This window comes from Stenella coeruleoalba (assembly GCF_951394435.1).
Source record: "Stenella coeruleoalba genome assembly, chromosome: X".
Classification (NCBI taxonomy): Eukaryota; Metazoa; Chordata; class Mammalia; order Artiodactyla; family Delphinidae; genus Stenella; species Stenella coeruleoalba.
This window is the reverse complement of record NC_137152.1, coordinates 27,097,282-27,112,596: the sequence shown is the minus strand read 5'-3', so window position 1 is coordinate 27,112,596 and position 15,315 is coordinate 27,097,282. Positions and strand designations below refer to the sequence as shown.

Sequence of the window (15,315 nt, the reverse complement as noted above, 5' to 3'; positions counted from 1 at the left end):
CTGCTTTTTTTTCCTAGTGTAGCTTCCCTATTTTTGCTCCCTTCTGTCTATAAAAGTTTTTCATTTTGTATAGCTCCTCTGAGCTCCTTTCTGCTGTACTAGCTGCTGCCCAATTTGGATTGATTTTTGCTCAAATAAAATTTTTAATATGCCTCAGTTTATCTTTTAATTCTTAGCATTTGAAACATGACAAAATTGAGATGTATCATAAGTCCAAATACACACTGAATTTCAAAGACTTAGTATGAAATAGGAATGTAAACCATCTGCTGAATAATTTTAATGTAATCAACATCATATTGGATTATATTATTAATATATATTAATATAGTGAAATTATAGCAGTGTTATATTGAAATTATAATATTTTGGTTATGTTGGGGTAAAGTGTTTTTTGAAATTAATTTCACTTGTTAATTTTTACTTTTTAATTGTAGCTACTAGAAAATTTAAAATTACATATTAAATTATATTTTTATTGGGTAATACTGTTCTAGAAGGCACAAAGGATAAAAAAAGAGGCCCCTACTTTTCTTCAAGCTGTGCCTTATACACCATCATGCCCAATTGTTGGTTTATACTAATGCTCTTACAATGTTTATATACATACATGAAGCATAATAAATGCATCTACATGAATTATGTTAATACCTAGAGATATTTTTCATGAAAATGTCCTCTTCAAAATTATGTATATTTTAATTCTGATAATAATCCCAAGAGTTTACCATTTTATCTTTAAATATCTCCTTGATTCGAGGTGAAAAGAATATGTGTGCAAACAGAATAAAATGCATATTTTAGTTAATAAATTGTTCGCACAGATATTTTAATTAGGAAACTTTGTCATAGCTTTTCCAATGCTGAAGACTTTGTGTACTTTTCATTCTGACTGTTGGGTAAATACTCTAACAAAGAATGTGATAGTAGAAATGATCTCTCGTAACATAGCTGTCTCTATGTTGCTGTGATGGTAAAGAAGACAGTCTGATCCTGACATCAGAACTCCTTTGACAGATGTATGATCTTACCAATATTAATAAAATGACCTTGGTCAACTCATCTCACCATCTGATACATGTGGATACATTAAGCTTGGTAACTTCTCTACCTTTGAGTTTATATGGCCCGCTCCTATGCAGAAGTAAGGGAGTTTTTCATGCAGGTAGTAACATTATCTGGGGATCTCAATTTTCATAATAGAATGTCAACCCTACACCTGGCATAAAATTCTTCAATAGAAGCTCCCATCAAGAAGTACAATCTCAAATTCTCTGCTATTCAGCCCCCATCAAAAGTTTGATACAGGAAAGTAAAACTTAGACAACTTTATATAAAGCACTAGTTCTCAACTGCATATATTTTATGAAAAAAGTATAAGAATTATTATCGTTAATTGATAATAGCATACACCAATACTGCTGATAATAATATTTATTTCTAGAGTTGCTAAACATAAAATAATTTTGTTGCCAAGGAAGTTTTTTAAGAAAATCCATAGCCTGTAGTTCTGTTTTACTCAATCTACTACCCAAGGCTATTGCTAATACGCCATGATGTACTATGATAGGGTATGTATGAGAATTGTTTGAGTTAGTAAACGTGTGAATAATTTGTACATAAGATCAAACTGTAGTAATGACAAGTATAAAAATAGTTTGTCATGGGGATTCTTGTTTTTTTGTTTGAATTCTAAGGATTTTTGCTTCAGACCAATGCTTTTAATGTCAGTCAGGTGATCCATGAGTATATAATGAGACAAGAGAGAGGGACTTGGTGAGCTGAACAGAGACAGAGGGAATTATGTCATAGTAAAATTTCTAGTTCTATTAAAATATCAGTTGAACCTACACAGTAACATTTAAAAAAATTTTTTTTACATCTTTATTGGAGTATAATTGGTTTACAGTGGTGTGTTAGTTCCTGCTTTATAACAAAGTGAATCAGTTATACATATACATATGTTCCCATATCTCTTCCCTCTTGTGTCTCCCTCCCTCCCACTCTCCCTATCCCACCCCTCCAGGTGGTCACAAAGCACCCAGCTGATCTCCCTGTGCTATGCGGCTGCTTCCCACTAGCTATCTACCTTACGTTTGGTAGTGTATATATGTCCATGCCTCTCTCTCGCTTTGTCACAGCTTACCCTTCCCCCTCCCCATATCCTCAAGTCCATTCTCTAGTAGGTCTGTGTCTTTATTCCTGTCTTACCCCTAGGTTCTTCATGACATTTTTTTTTCTTAAATTCCATATATATGTGTTAGCATACGGTATTTGTCTTTCTCTTTCTGACTTACTTCACTCTGTATGACAGACTCTAGGTCCATCCAGCTCATTACAAATAGCTCAGTTTCGTATCTTTTTATGGCTGAGTAATATTCCATTGTATGTATGTGCCACATCTTCTTTATATGTTTCTGCTTCCATCTGTTTCTTAGAAGTATCTCAGAATTAATACAACAGTACCTAAACCTGTATTTCATTTCCAGTTAGAATTTGATAAAGAGTGAATTGAATGATCTCCAAGATTTCTTTAATGACTATGATTCTAAGATTTTTCTCTAAAGATTTGATTCTCCATTCCTATTGCTACCCAATGCATAAAGTGTCTCCAGAGAATTCTTGCTGATGGCCCTTCCTCTGTATTTCTCCTTCCCCTTCTATTGTCCAGTTTTTGACACATAATGTAGTGAGGACTTTACCTTGATGTCATTTTGAGCTTTTCAATTAAAATTACTCCAGGTATTCCTGTTGCCAGAAACTCTTCCCTTAACCAAAGGGTCTCTTATTCTACTTGATTTGGGACCATCCAGCTCTTACTGTATTTGGCAGTACTGCAAGCCAACCCCCATATAAACTGTCCTCTCTTTGGCCTCTATATCACTGAGTATGCCACTTAATTTGCCTAGAATGTCATCCCCATTTTGCAGTGTCAAATCATCTGCCTCACTCATTAAAAACTTTCTCAAGGCCAATGATCCTAATTATACAATGAAACCTCTTTATCCTTCCTTTTCACCAGTCTAAACACTTAAGCACTTAATGGGAACATCTATAATTGGCTCTATAAATGTTTTCTACATATGCATAATTTTCTTTGGTTCTTGTATCTCTCTCTTTAAGCCAAACAACTGACTTCAGGAAACTTATCTTTTATTTCCCTTGAAACTCTTCACTGCATCCAGCAAAGGGTTCAGCATTCAGAAGATGTCTAACAAATATGTTGCCTAAGAAAATCAGCACTAGACCTTGATAAACTATGGCTCTCTGTGCTTCAGTTTGTTTTTGCAGTTTACAAAAAAGAATACTGTGAAGGTAATTTACCATTAGAAAAGTGTTTTGAAATCCTTGAACAGAGAGTACTCTTCAGCAATTGCATGAAATACTGCTGCAATTACAATGATTTCTGGATGTCACTCTGCTACAAATCTGCCACCTCAGAACAAAAGAAAATGCCGCTCGAAGAAAACTGGTTAACAAAGTGCTGTGCAAGGCCAACTGCCACCTCCTCCACCCTACATCAAAAGTAGACTTGGCTTTAGTTTCCTGATACTAGAAAGAAATAATTTTAAGAAAATTTTAGCTAAGGAAAAACTCTTTGAAAAAAACCAAAGTATTCTCTACAAAGAACAACTTGGTTCCAGCCTGGAATGCCTATTTTCTTTTTTTCTAGATAATCTGATAGAATTTTAAAATTTCTAACAGATGGACTCTCTACTGTAAATCAGTTTAAATAAGTGGTCACTTAACACTATAAAAGTCTGTAAAATTTTTTGAATGAGTAGCTAGGAAGACATTGTACTAATCTAATGACAAGGAAATAATTAGAAGAGAAGATTTCAAGGGCTTCCGTGGTTGCGCAGTGGTTAAGAATCCACCTGCCAATGCAGGAGACATGGGATTGAGGCCTGGTCTGGGAAGACCCACATGCTGCGGAGCAACTAAGCCCATGCGCCACAACTACTGAGCCTGCGCTCTAGAGCCCATGAGCCACAACTACTGCGCCCACGTGCTGCATCTACTGAAGCCTGCCTGCTCTAGAGCCCATGCTCCGCAACAAGAGAAGCCACTGCAAAGAGAAGCCCGCGCACTGCAATGAAGAGTAGCCCCTGCTCGCAGCAACTAGAGAAAGCCCACGTGCAGCAACGAAGACCCAACACAGACTAAAATAATAAATAAATAAAAATAAATATTAAAAAAAGAAGATTTCAATATTAAATGCTAACTCAAAATTGAGCAAATGATGCAATCAATTCATTACAATAAAAAAGGCCTGATTCTTGATTTTATAAAGAATACTTAAATAATATGATGGTTTAATAATAAAAAAATGTTGACAGATTCTTGAAAAAACTACTGATTTCCATTATTTAAAACAATTCTAATGCCCTGTAATGCAAAATATTTGGATAATACCTCTGAATTGCTCTTATTATCAAATTGCTTTTTTTTCTTTCTGGAAGGTTCCATATGTTTCACTCTTCCCCAGATTAACTCCTTCTCATCTTTCTGATCTCAACCTGTTGTCACTTTCTCAAATTGGCATTTTTCTTAGCCCCCAAATATAACCATTTTTTTCCTGATATCCTCTTCCATTGTATATTCTTTCAAAACACTTATTGCAATTTATGATTCTGTATTTATTTTGTATTTATTTCCTTATTGAATTTCTCTCCAACTAAACCTTAACTTCCATGAAGGTATCTGTTTCACTTTTTTTTTTTTTTTTGACGTTCCAGACCATCTAGCACAATGCTCGGCTCTTAGTTTGTGATCAGGAAATACTTGTTGAATGAACTGAAGAATAAAAAAGTGATAATCCCTCACCTTGTTATCTGATATTTCCAAAACACTAATTCATTTTGAGAGGGAAAAATGTAAATTAAAAAGAGCAGTATCATATGATCCCGCAATTCCACCTCTGGGAGTATATCCAAAAGAAACAAAAACACTAACTGGAAAAGATATCTGTATCTCCATGTTCACAGCAGCATTATTTACAATATCCAAGATCGCGGGCGCCAGTGGGCGGGGTCTGGGGCGAGGCCCTGAGGGCCGCTGGGACTGGCGGCTTCGGTGCTCCGGAAGTTGGAGCACAGGCGAAGGGTGGGGGCCAGACAGCGGGGTGTGAGCTGCGGCGCAGATGTCATGTGGCCTGTGCTTTGGACTGTGGTGAGTACCTATGCTCCCTATGTCACCTTTCCCGTGGCCTTCGTGGTTGGGGCTCTGGGCTACCACCTGGAATGGTTCATCCGGGGGAAGGATCCCCAGCCTGTGGAGGAGGAGAAGAGCATCTCGGAGCGCCGGGAGGACCGCAAGCTGGATGAGCTGCTAGGCAAGGACCACACCCAGGTCGTGAGCCTTAAGGACAAGCTGGAACTTGCCCCTAAAGCTGTCCTGAACAGAAACCGCCCGGAGAAGAATTAATGGAGGACACAGGGCCCTATGGGTCCTTCTGGGGGCCAAGACTGGTCCTGCCACCATGTCGACCCAGCAACCAGAACCCACATCTGATTTGCTTTATTGCTTCTTCTGGCCCCTCCCGTCCCACACAGCCACACACATACTGGCTGCTCTGCTATGGCCAGGCAGACACACTAGTAGCTGAGGGGCCAGTGAAGAGGAAGGCCCGTGAGGGTTCTGGCCTGAAGGCTGCCTCTGCTCGATGGTGGCCACAGCTGCTCAGGCTTCTGCGCTGCTAGGTGCACCACTGGGAGGAGAGTGATGAAGTGAACATTGGCCGTCAGTCCCTGTGGGGAGGCAGTTTGGCCTCAGGTGGGAGTGGCTGGGATTGGGGTGATGCCTTTAGGAGGGGTACCTACATGCCTGGTTCTAGTTTGCACTGGGAGGAGTTCAGAAATCTACCTGGCTCCCTTAACTAGCTTGCTTTGTCCTTTGTGCTCATTCTCCCTGAAATCCTGTCAGCTCAGGAAGGGGATTCCCCTGGGAAGGAAAGCAGTTTTCTGTTCTTGGGAGCCCAGGCTGTTCACCTTGGGGCAGGTGAATTTGCTTGAAAACAATCACCGTCTTTCACCCCCACCCCATTACTGTGTAGTGCAAAACTTGATTAAAGTTGCGTCTGAGAACCATTTTGGTCTAATCCTATCTTCCAGGTGGTGCTGCGGTCTCCTAGGAGTTATGCAAAGCAGTCATCTACGGGTAGGATAAAATTGGCCTTTAACTAAGTACTTTGGGGCCCTGGAAGCTTTGTTTTACTAGCGTGGCTGCACTGGATCCTGGAGGCGGTGAGTCCTGGAGGCGCAGGTTCCCAAGGGCCTTTTTATCATGATAACATGAGGCTTATATACTTTCGAAGTCTACATTAAGAGTAGACCAGGGAGCTTAACAATTGCTATCAAATTTTCCAACTTCATACACACATGTACACATACTTTTCCCTATAAAAGTAGTATATGTATGTTAAATTTGGTAGGGGTTTAAAAAAGGTTACCCACACTCTGAGGGCTCTAGTACAGATAAAATGTTAACATTTTGGTATCTTTCAGTAATTCTTGGACTAGTTTTTTTAGATATTTATTACTGTACATTTAATTTTATATTCTTCTTTTTACATAGTGTTTCATATCATAATCACTTTCCTATCTTATCACATGGCCTTCATAATTCTAATTGTTTTCATTAGCTGTATAATTGCCCATCGAGTGGGAATATAGCATAGTTTGTTTTTAACAGTTTCCCTATTGCTGGACATTTGGGTTGTTTCTGGTTGTTCACTAGAGAAATATTGCAGAGTATCTTATATAAGGATTTTCCTGCATTTTTGGACTAAACGGTAGGAACAGTAAATGGCATTTTGGATGAAATGGGACGAACGGTTTTAAGGGCCTCAATGCATAATACTAAATGTCTTTCCTGAAGGGCAGTAGGAGCTTATACTAAATGCTGCCACTAAGGATGTTTTCGGTGAGGTTGGAAGGGGTGAGAGCAGAGAGCAGACCTGTTGCCTCACGAAGTCAACTGACCTTTAACCTGAGTGAGCAAAGGCAAGTAATGAGTATTTGATGAAGAATGAACCTGCCTTAAAAGGGGGAGGCTGTTTGCCCTGCCGCTTACCTCAGGATCTGAGGCCCAGTGGTGTTAACAGGTGGGTGAAGGTAGAATTACTGAACAGGTAGAGATGCCGGCTGTGGAGTGGGAGGAGTGGGGGGACGTGGAAAGTGGTAGCCAGAGAAGGAGGGGCAAGTTGAGTCGGTGGCTTCCCCTCAGTCGCCGAGCCGTGCTGGGAATGTTGAGATGAGCTGCTGTTGCTTCTCAGGGCATATATCCAATGGGGAGTGTGGGGAAGCAGGGTCTGCTGCTGAAGTGAGGATGAGGTTTCTGGTTCTGAAAGGATGTGCTAATAAGCTTAGCTTGGTCATAGGCTCAGGCTGACGCAGGCCTCATGGGCAGACCAGTGCTGCCCCCCTGTGGCAGTCCTGAGGACGACCAAGCCTGGGATCCCTTCACTAGGCGAAACCACCAGTAGCAAACTCTCTTGCCTACAGGGGTCAGTCAGGTGGCTTAAATGAGCGGCCAGGCCAGGTACTAGAAAGCACAGGCCTGCCTAAAGTGGGCAGTGGCTGTGCAGCTTCTTCCAATTTGTGCTGCTTGCCCAGAGATACCAGATTGAACTTCTGATTTTTAAATGTTGACAATTTATTTTTAAAAAAATTCTAAGCATGCTAACATACCCATAGGGTTAATTTGACCCAGTGGCGGCCAATATGCCACCTGTCAAGCTGCCCCTTGCCTTCTTATGAAATCTGAGAGATATGCTTTGTTTTTAAGCAATCTAACAACTGTGGCAAACATTAGATCCCAGGATTGGTTTCCCTCGAAACACTTTTGGGCATCCTGCACATATGTAGTTTAATATCAAGCTAATCAAAACATTACAGGACAGAAAACCTACAGAAATAACACACAAAAAGTTTTCCCACAGACTAAGACATTTTTGGGTTTTCAGATATTTTAGAATAACCCTGCCACCACTGATGTATGTCCTCCCAGTGCCTGATGGAAGAAGCACTATCTTTGGAAGTCCAAGTTGCTCCCTTTTTCTAGTCTCACTTTGTGCCTCTTTTAAATAATTTTATTTCCTCGGGCTTGCCCTCACTGAATTTTTGCCTCCAGCAAGTCTATTAGTATTCTCAGCTGGCTCTTTCTTTCGCAGGGCTGGCTGAGCTCTGCTGCTACCGTGGGGCTATGAGATAGAGCGTGCTTTCTTGCCTCTGCTCAGGTGTCATCAGGCAGCAGGGTTTCTGTGGGTGGGGCAAAGGTGGGCCAGGCTTGCTGGGACCAACAAGGCATGGACTGGTTTTCTTCCACTCTTGCTGATTCGCCTTGGAGGCACGTGACCCTCTTTTGGGTTGGCCCAGCAGTCACGATTCGCTGAAACACAGGAGTAAGTAGATGTGCTTGGGGCTTGGGGCTTTTACCCACCCCTCCCGCCCCTGCCCCGGGTCTTTTCCCAGCCTGGTGATAGTAGTGGCTTTAGAGCTGCATTATCCCGTCTGAGCATGGCCGGGATCACTTCTCTGCCCTCAGTGGCCCAGGGTCTGGTGCTTTTCCACTCTCTCTCGAGCCTTTCCTGTGCCTGTTGCTGTGTTAGCTCAAGTCAGCTGGGCAGCTGCCAGGACAATCCTGCCAGGGGGCCCTTTGACTCCTGTCAGCTTCCCAGGGCCCCAGGCTGGTGAGGCCGTCGGCCGAGTGAAACACCATGGGATCAGCGTCCCCAAAGTCGCTTGGGAGCCAGGCAGTGAAAATGAAAAGGCTTGTGCCTTGCCTCACTTTTCCTTTTCCACTCTGGTGTGGGTCTCTAGGCACTTGTAGAGTGGTGAGCCAGGGCGGTATGGTACAGTGAAAATAAAGTGGATTCTCGAGCCTGACAGACTTATGAGTACTGCCTCAACCACTAGCTGAATGACCTTGGGCAAGTCACATAGCCTTTCTGAGCCTCAGGTATCTGTTATCCTCATCTGTAAAACAGGGATAAGAGTACCTATTTTTGCTGGGTTGTTGCAAAGTTAAGGTAACATATGTAAAGTTCTTAGCAGAGTCCATGGCAACAAGTAGGTGCTCAATAAATGTTGGCTGCTGGAGTTTTATTGCAGGAAAAACAGTTCCATGTAGCCTTGTGATCCTAGTGAGCTAGGGATCCGGAGGGGAGAGCAGCCGTGGTTGGGAGGGTGATCACAGGGACCCACCCTCACAGGGACCCTCTCAGGCCTGGTGGTTGAGGGCTTCTTAGGAGTATTTTACAGGAAAGGCTGCCTTGTCCAAGAACCAGGCTGGCCACGGGGGTGCAGACTTCAACCTGTGCTGCTAAGTAGTAGCCGCGTCGGTGCCGTCTCAGGGTCAGAGACAAGACGGGCGGAGCGAGGTATGGGGGAACGCCCGAGAGTAGCATGCGTCCAGATGGGTGGAGGTGAGAGCCTTGGACTTGGAGGCAAGAGACGGGTGGCCTGGGACATGCCCCTTCATCTCTTCTGGCCTTGGAAGAATAGGGGTACTGATGTCCTTCCTGCTGTAGTGTAAAAAGAGTGAGAAGCCAGCTTAGAGCTTCAAAAACATGCAAGTGCTGTTCTATCCCAGTAAAATCTCCCTTTTATCGAATCAGGATGGCAGCCAGTCTGAATAATGGAATAGACCTAAATGCTCCTTTATTCTTTTTCTGAGCAGTCTCTTAAAGTATTTGCTAAGTAGAAGTCTTTGGGGAATCAGCTTTAAGAGTAAAGAGGAGTAATTAGTGTGTATCATTTTGCATTCTGTTCCAGTGGTACCTTGATGTACTTAAAAACAGTCTATTCTTTTATAATTAAATTGGTTAACATTAGTTATCTGTTTATCAAATCCCTTTTACACAATGAAGAGATGAACCTTGGCTTTGTTTTTTTTGTTTAAAAATTCCAAATGGGTCCTCCAAATCTTTTTGAGATTTTTAAACATCTTTACTGGTGTCCCAGAAAGGGAAGTTCTTCTCTCTAGAAGAGTCCAAAGTCCCTTGTACCCTTATTCCCCTCTCTACTGCCCCTTTTCCTTCACTTCCAACCCCAGGTCCACTGTCCATTTCTGTTTGCTTCTGGGCCTGAACTGCCCAGTGCAGCTAGAGAATTTTGCATAACTGTGTGGCCTGACACTCTCCGTATATGGGTTCAGATGCAACCTTCAAGGTGATTTCTTATTTATTTGTCTTTTTTGGCCATGCCACATGGCATGCAGGATCTTAGTTCCCCGACCAGGGATCAAACCCGTGCCTCCTGCATTGGGAGTGTGGAGCCTTAACCACTGGACCGCCAGGGAAGTCCCTGATTTCTTTTTTCAACCAAGGTTGTCAAGCCCTCAGCCCCATCCCTGCATTCCTCTTAGCCCTTGCTGCTTGCTCTCCGCTTCCACCACTAAAGTGGTGAAGCCAGTTTGGCTAAAAGCCTTTGTGATTGCAAATGTGGCATCCATTCCCAGTCATACTAATGCTTTGCAGTGTCTGGCACTCTTGACTGAATTCTGTCTTGACTTCACCACCACCTCTGTTTCCTTTTCCAGCTGTCTCCTCTGCCACTGGCTCCTCCTGTTCTCCTAACTGTGAGTGCTCTTCCAGTTTCATCCTTGGCTATTTTCTTGCTGCACAGTTTTAGCCTCACCTGTGGCTTCAACCACCTGCTGATCTACCAGAAGTCTTATCTGTAGTCATGAGTTTCCCCCCAAGCTCCGAAACAGCTCACTATATATCTTTGTCTAGATGTGTATGACAGTTAAAGGTGTTGACCTGGGTTTGAAGCTTAACTCTGTAATCTAGTTGCGTGACCAGAAAAGTCACTTAACTTCTCTAAGCGTCATCTGTACAATGAGGACGATTCTTGTGAAGATGGAGAGTGTTTGTAAAATACCCGGCCTGGTGTTTGGCATGGATTCCGTCTCCTGTCTCCTGTTGCTCAACTTGGTTCTGACTCCCTCTTCCCCCAACCTGTGGTGACCCACTTCTTCTTCATCTGGAATTCATCCTCTGTTCTCCATCTCACCTCCCTGCCCTCTTATTAATCTCTTTCCTAAACTTTTGGTCTCTTCCTGAAAATTCTTCCCGTTTCTGGCAGCATTTTCTCTCTAAAACACATCTTTAATAAGCTCACTCCTTAAAGACCTCCATGGCTTCTCTCACCAAAGCCCCTTGTGTGCCATGCAGATTCTTTCATCATCTTGCCCTAGCCTCCCTCCCATCATCCCCAGGACAGAACCTACTTTGTATTGATACCATTTCCTGAACACGTTATGCTCGTTCAGATCCTGATGCTTCCGGGTGCACTATGCATCGGGCCTCCTTGGCTGCCTGGTGAACTCCATTACACCACAAGACAGCCTAGGTAGCTAAGCAGAGACTGCCATTCCCTCTGCCTCTCTAACCCTGTGTCTGCTCTCCTACTGCAGCATTTACACAAGGCACTGTGATGGTCATGTGTCTGTTTCCCTAGACTGTGAGTTCCTTGAGGGCAGGGACCAAGCCTTGCACAGAGTCATTTCTAATACATGTTAAATGAATTAAGAGAAAAAAAAAATAGCCAAGGTGTGCAAAAACCTGTGTCTATAGATGTGTCCACAGATGCATAAATCCTTCAAGAAATTGATATCGATATATATAATTCAGCCATAAAAAATTGAGAAAATCGTACCATTTGTGACAACATGGATGGACCTTTAAGGTATTGTGCTAAGTGAAATAAGTCAGACAGAGAAAGACAAATATTGTATGATCTCACTAATATGTGGAATCTGAAAAAAACCAAACAAACTCATAGAAAAAAGACCAGACTTGTGGTTACTAGAGGTGGACGGTGGGGGGAAGGGGAATTGGAGAAAGATGATCAAATGATACAAACTTCCAGTTGTAAGATAAATAAGTACTAGGGATGCAATGTACAATATGATGACCATAGCTACCACTGCTATACAATATATAGGAAAGTTGTTGCGAGTAAATCTTGAGTTCTCAACACAAGGGGAATTTTTTTCTCTTTTTTCTCTTCTTTTTTTTTTTTTTATTGTATCTGTGTGAGAAAATGAACGTTAGCTGCACCTATTGTGGTAATCATTTCACAATGTGTAGATCAAACTATCATTCCTTAAACTTATAGAGAGAGGTGTGCCAATTATTTTTCAATAACACTGAGAAAAAATGTATAATTTGAACTCTGTTTCTGATTTAGGAAGGATTATTCGGGCCCTAAGATAGTCTCCAGTGAATGGTACCAATTAGATGGGCAACCTGTTCCACTTTCCCTTCTCATTCTTTTCAAGCCTGTCATAAATTGCATCATAAATTGGTTTATAGGGTGACAGTTTTAGCTATGCACTTTTTATATAAACCTTTAGAAGCTGGATTTTATTTATCACAGAAATTTTCCTCTGGGAACAGGTAATGCAGTATTCTTACTGACAATTTCCTACCCTCCTCCTGGGTACTCCTGTAAAAATAGGAAAAATGGATTTCAAGGTTGAGTGAAGCCACTACAGTACTATCTAGGCATTGCATCTCGTGCTTTGCACTTTCGTAATTGGCACTATAGCAGTTGCTATGCAGAGTCCAAAGTTAAGTAATCGGTGATATTCTGGGAAGCTTCAATATTATGCAACTCAGTTCTCTCAATCTAGTATATACCAGTTCAGTCCAACCTTTCATGTTTAGCCTATTTTTTTCTCTCCTCTAATACCTGGCTCATCTAACTAGGAAGAAAAAACAAGCAGGGGAAATAAACATATATTTTCTAATTTCCTACTATCTCCTCACTTTTGCTGTTTATTTTGATAACATTTTTATTTAGAAGCCTGTGGGATCAAAACATTTGCAAAAATGGCTAGGATTTACCATATATAAATACACACATTGACATTTAGCATGTAGAAGATAGTTTTTTTAAAAAATCATCAGGATTATAACATATATATATATAGAGAGAGAGAGAGAAAAGGAGATATTATTCGATATTATGTTACGTTGGGTAGTGGGAAGCCCTTTCACTTAATACAGTTGGTAATCATCAACAACGTTTTCTAGATTGCTAACAAAAATTCTATACACCATGAAGATTAGGAAATATAATTTAAGTTTTAAAACATAATTTTAGTTGACAGAGATCCCCATGATTAATATAACAAATGATTGAAAAGTAATATAAGAAGTAATGAATGCTATCGTTTCAAAATAAAGGAGTACCAAAACTAGACATTTATAGTACTTAACCTTAAGACAGTTTCAATTAATGAAACATAGTTTGATATCTGTAAGGATTTCACTCAGTTGTTTACAAACACATGTTCTAACTTGCTCACTTTTTTTTCTTAAAATTAATCAGTACATTTATAAGACAAAATTCTAGTCTCCCTATATGTCCTATAGAGCTGTACTGTCTAATACTGGAGCCCCTAGCCACATATAACAATATACATTTAAATTAATAAAAATAAGTAAAATTTAAAATTCAGTTATTCTGTTGCCTTAGCCACATTTCAGGTGCTCAATAGTGATAAGTAGCTAGGGCAACCATTTTGGTGATACTGTATTTTTGTTGTTGTTTTATATTTTTTATACAATTTTAAAGGTTACTTTCCATTTACAGTTATTACAAAATATTGGCTATATTCCCCATGTTGTATAATACATCCTTGTAGCCCATCTTACACCCAAGAGTTTGTGCCTCCCATTCCCCCACCCTATCTTCCACCTCCCTCCCCTCCCCACTGATAACCACTAGTTTGTTCTCTATATCTGTGAGTCTGCTGGTTTTTTTGTTATATTCACTAGTTTGTTGTACTTTTTAGATTCCACATATAAGTGAGATCACACAGTATTTGTCTTTCTCTGTCTGACTTATTTCACTTAGCATAATGCCCTCCAAGTCCATCCATGGTGCTACAGATGGCAAAATTTTGTTCTTTTTTTTGCGGTACACGGGCCTCTCACTGCTGTGGCCTCTCCCGTTGCGGAGCACAGGCTCCAGACGCGCAGGCTCAGTGGCCATGGCTCACGGGCCTAGCCGCTCCGCGGTATGTGGGATCTTCCCGGACCGGTGCACGAACCCGTGTCCCCGGCATCTGCAGGCGGACTCTCAACCGCTGCGCCACCAGAGAAGCCCAAATTTTGTTCTTTTTTATGACTGAGTAATGTTCCATTGTGTATATATACCACTTCTTTATCCATTCATCTGTCAATGTACACTTAGGTTGCTTCCATATCTTGGCAATTGTAAATAATGCTGCTATGAACATCGTGGTGCATGTATCTTTTCAAATCAGTGTTTTTGGTTTTTTTTGGATATATGCCCAGGAGTGGAATTGCTGGGTCATATAACGGTTCTATTTTTAGTTTTTTGAGAAACCTCCATACTGTTTTCCACAGTGGCTGTACCAGTTTATATTCCCACCAACAGTATACAAGGGGTTCCCTTTTCTCCACATCCTTACCAGCATTTGCTATTTGTGTTCTTTTTGATGATAGCCATTCTGACAGGTGTGAGGTGATATCTCATTGTGGTTTTGATTTGCATTTCCCTGATGATTAGTGATGTTGAGTATCTTTTCATGTACCTGTTGGCCATCTGCATTTCCTCTTTGGAAAAATGTCTATTCAGTTTTTCTACCCATTTTTTAATCAGGTTGTTTGGTTTTTTGATGTTGAGTTGTATGAGCTGTTTATATATTTTGGATATTAATCCCTTATCTGTCATATTATTTGCAAATATTTCCTCCCATTCTGTGGGTTGTCTTTTCATTTTGACAATGGTTTCTTTCCTGTGCAGAAGCTTTTAAGTTTAAGTCCCATTTGTTTATTTTTGCTTTCATTTCCTTTACTTTAGGAGATGGATCCAAAAAGTTATTGCTGCGATTTATGTCAGAGAGAATTCTGCGTATGTTTTCCTCTAGCAGTTTTATAGTATTTGGTCTTACATTTAGGTCTTTAATCCATTTTGAGTTTAGTTTTGTATATGGTGTTAAAGAATGTTGTAATTTCATTCTTTTACATGTAGCTGTCCAGTTTTCCCAGCACCACTTAACAAAGAGACTGTCTTTTCTCCATTGTATATTTTTGCCTCCTTTGTCAAAGATAAGGTGACCATATGTGTGTGGGCTTATATCTGGGCTCTGTGTCCTGTTCCATGGATCTGTGTGTCTGTTTTTGTGCCAGTACCATACTGTTTTGATGACTGTAGTTTTATAGTATAGTCTGACATCAGGGAGCCTGATTCCTCAAGCTGCATTCTTCTTTCTCAAGATTGTTTTGGTTATTCAGGGTCTTTTGTGTTTCCATATAAATTTTAAAATTATTTC

At 40.9% G+C, this 15,315-nt stretch overlaps 2 protein-coding genes across 3 annotated transcripts in view; both read left to right on the top strand.

Annotated features, from left to right (window-relative positions):
- The window catches only part of LOC307180283 (uncharacterized protein), a 516,275-nt gene that overhangs the window by 487,825 nt on the left and 13,135 nt on the right, over positions 1-15,315 (top strand). The window lies entirely within an intron of this gene.
- LOC307180825 (small integral membrane protein 12-like) lies at positions 5,149-5,427 on the top strand (the record flags this gene model as incomplete). Its single annotated transcript, XM_079911336.1, has 1 exon — positions 5,149-5,427. The coding sequence occupies one exon, from the start codon at positions 5,149-5,151 to the stop codon at positions 5,425-5,427; it is 279 nt and encodes a 92-aa protein (XP_079767462.1).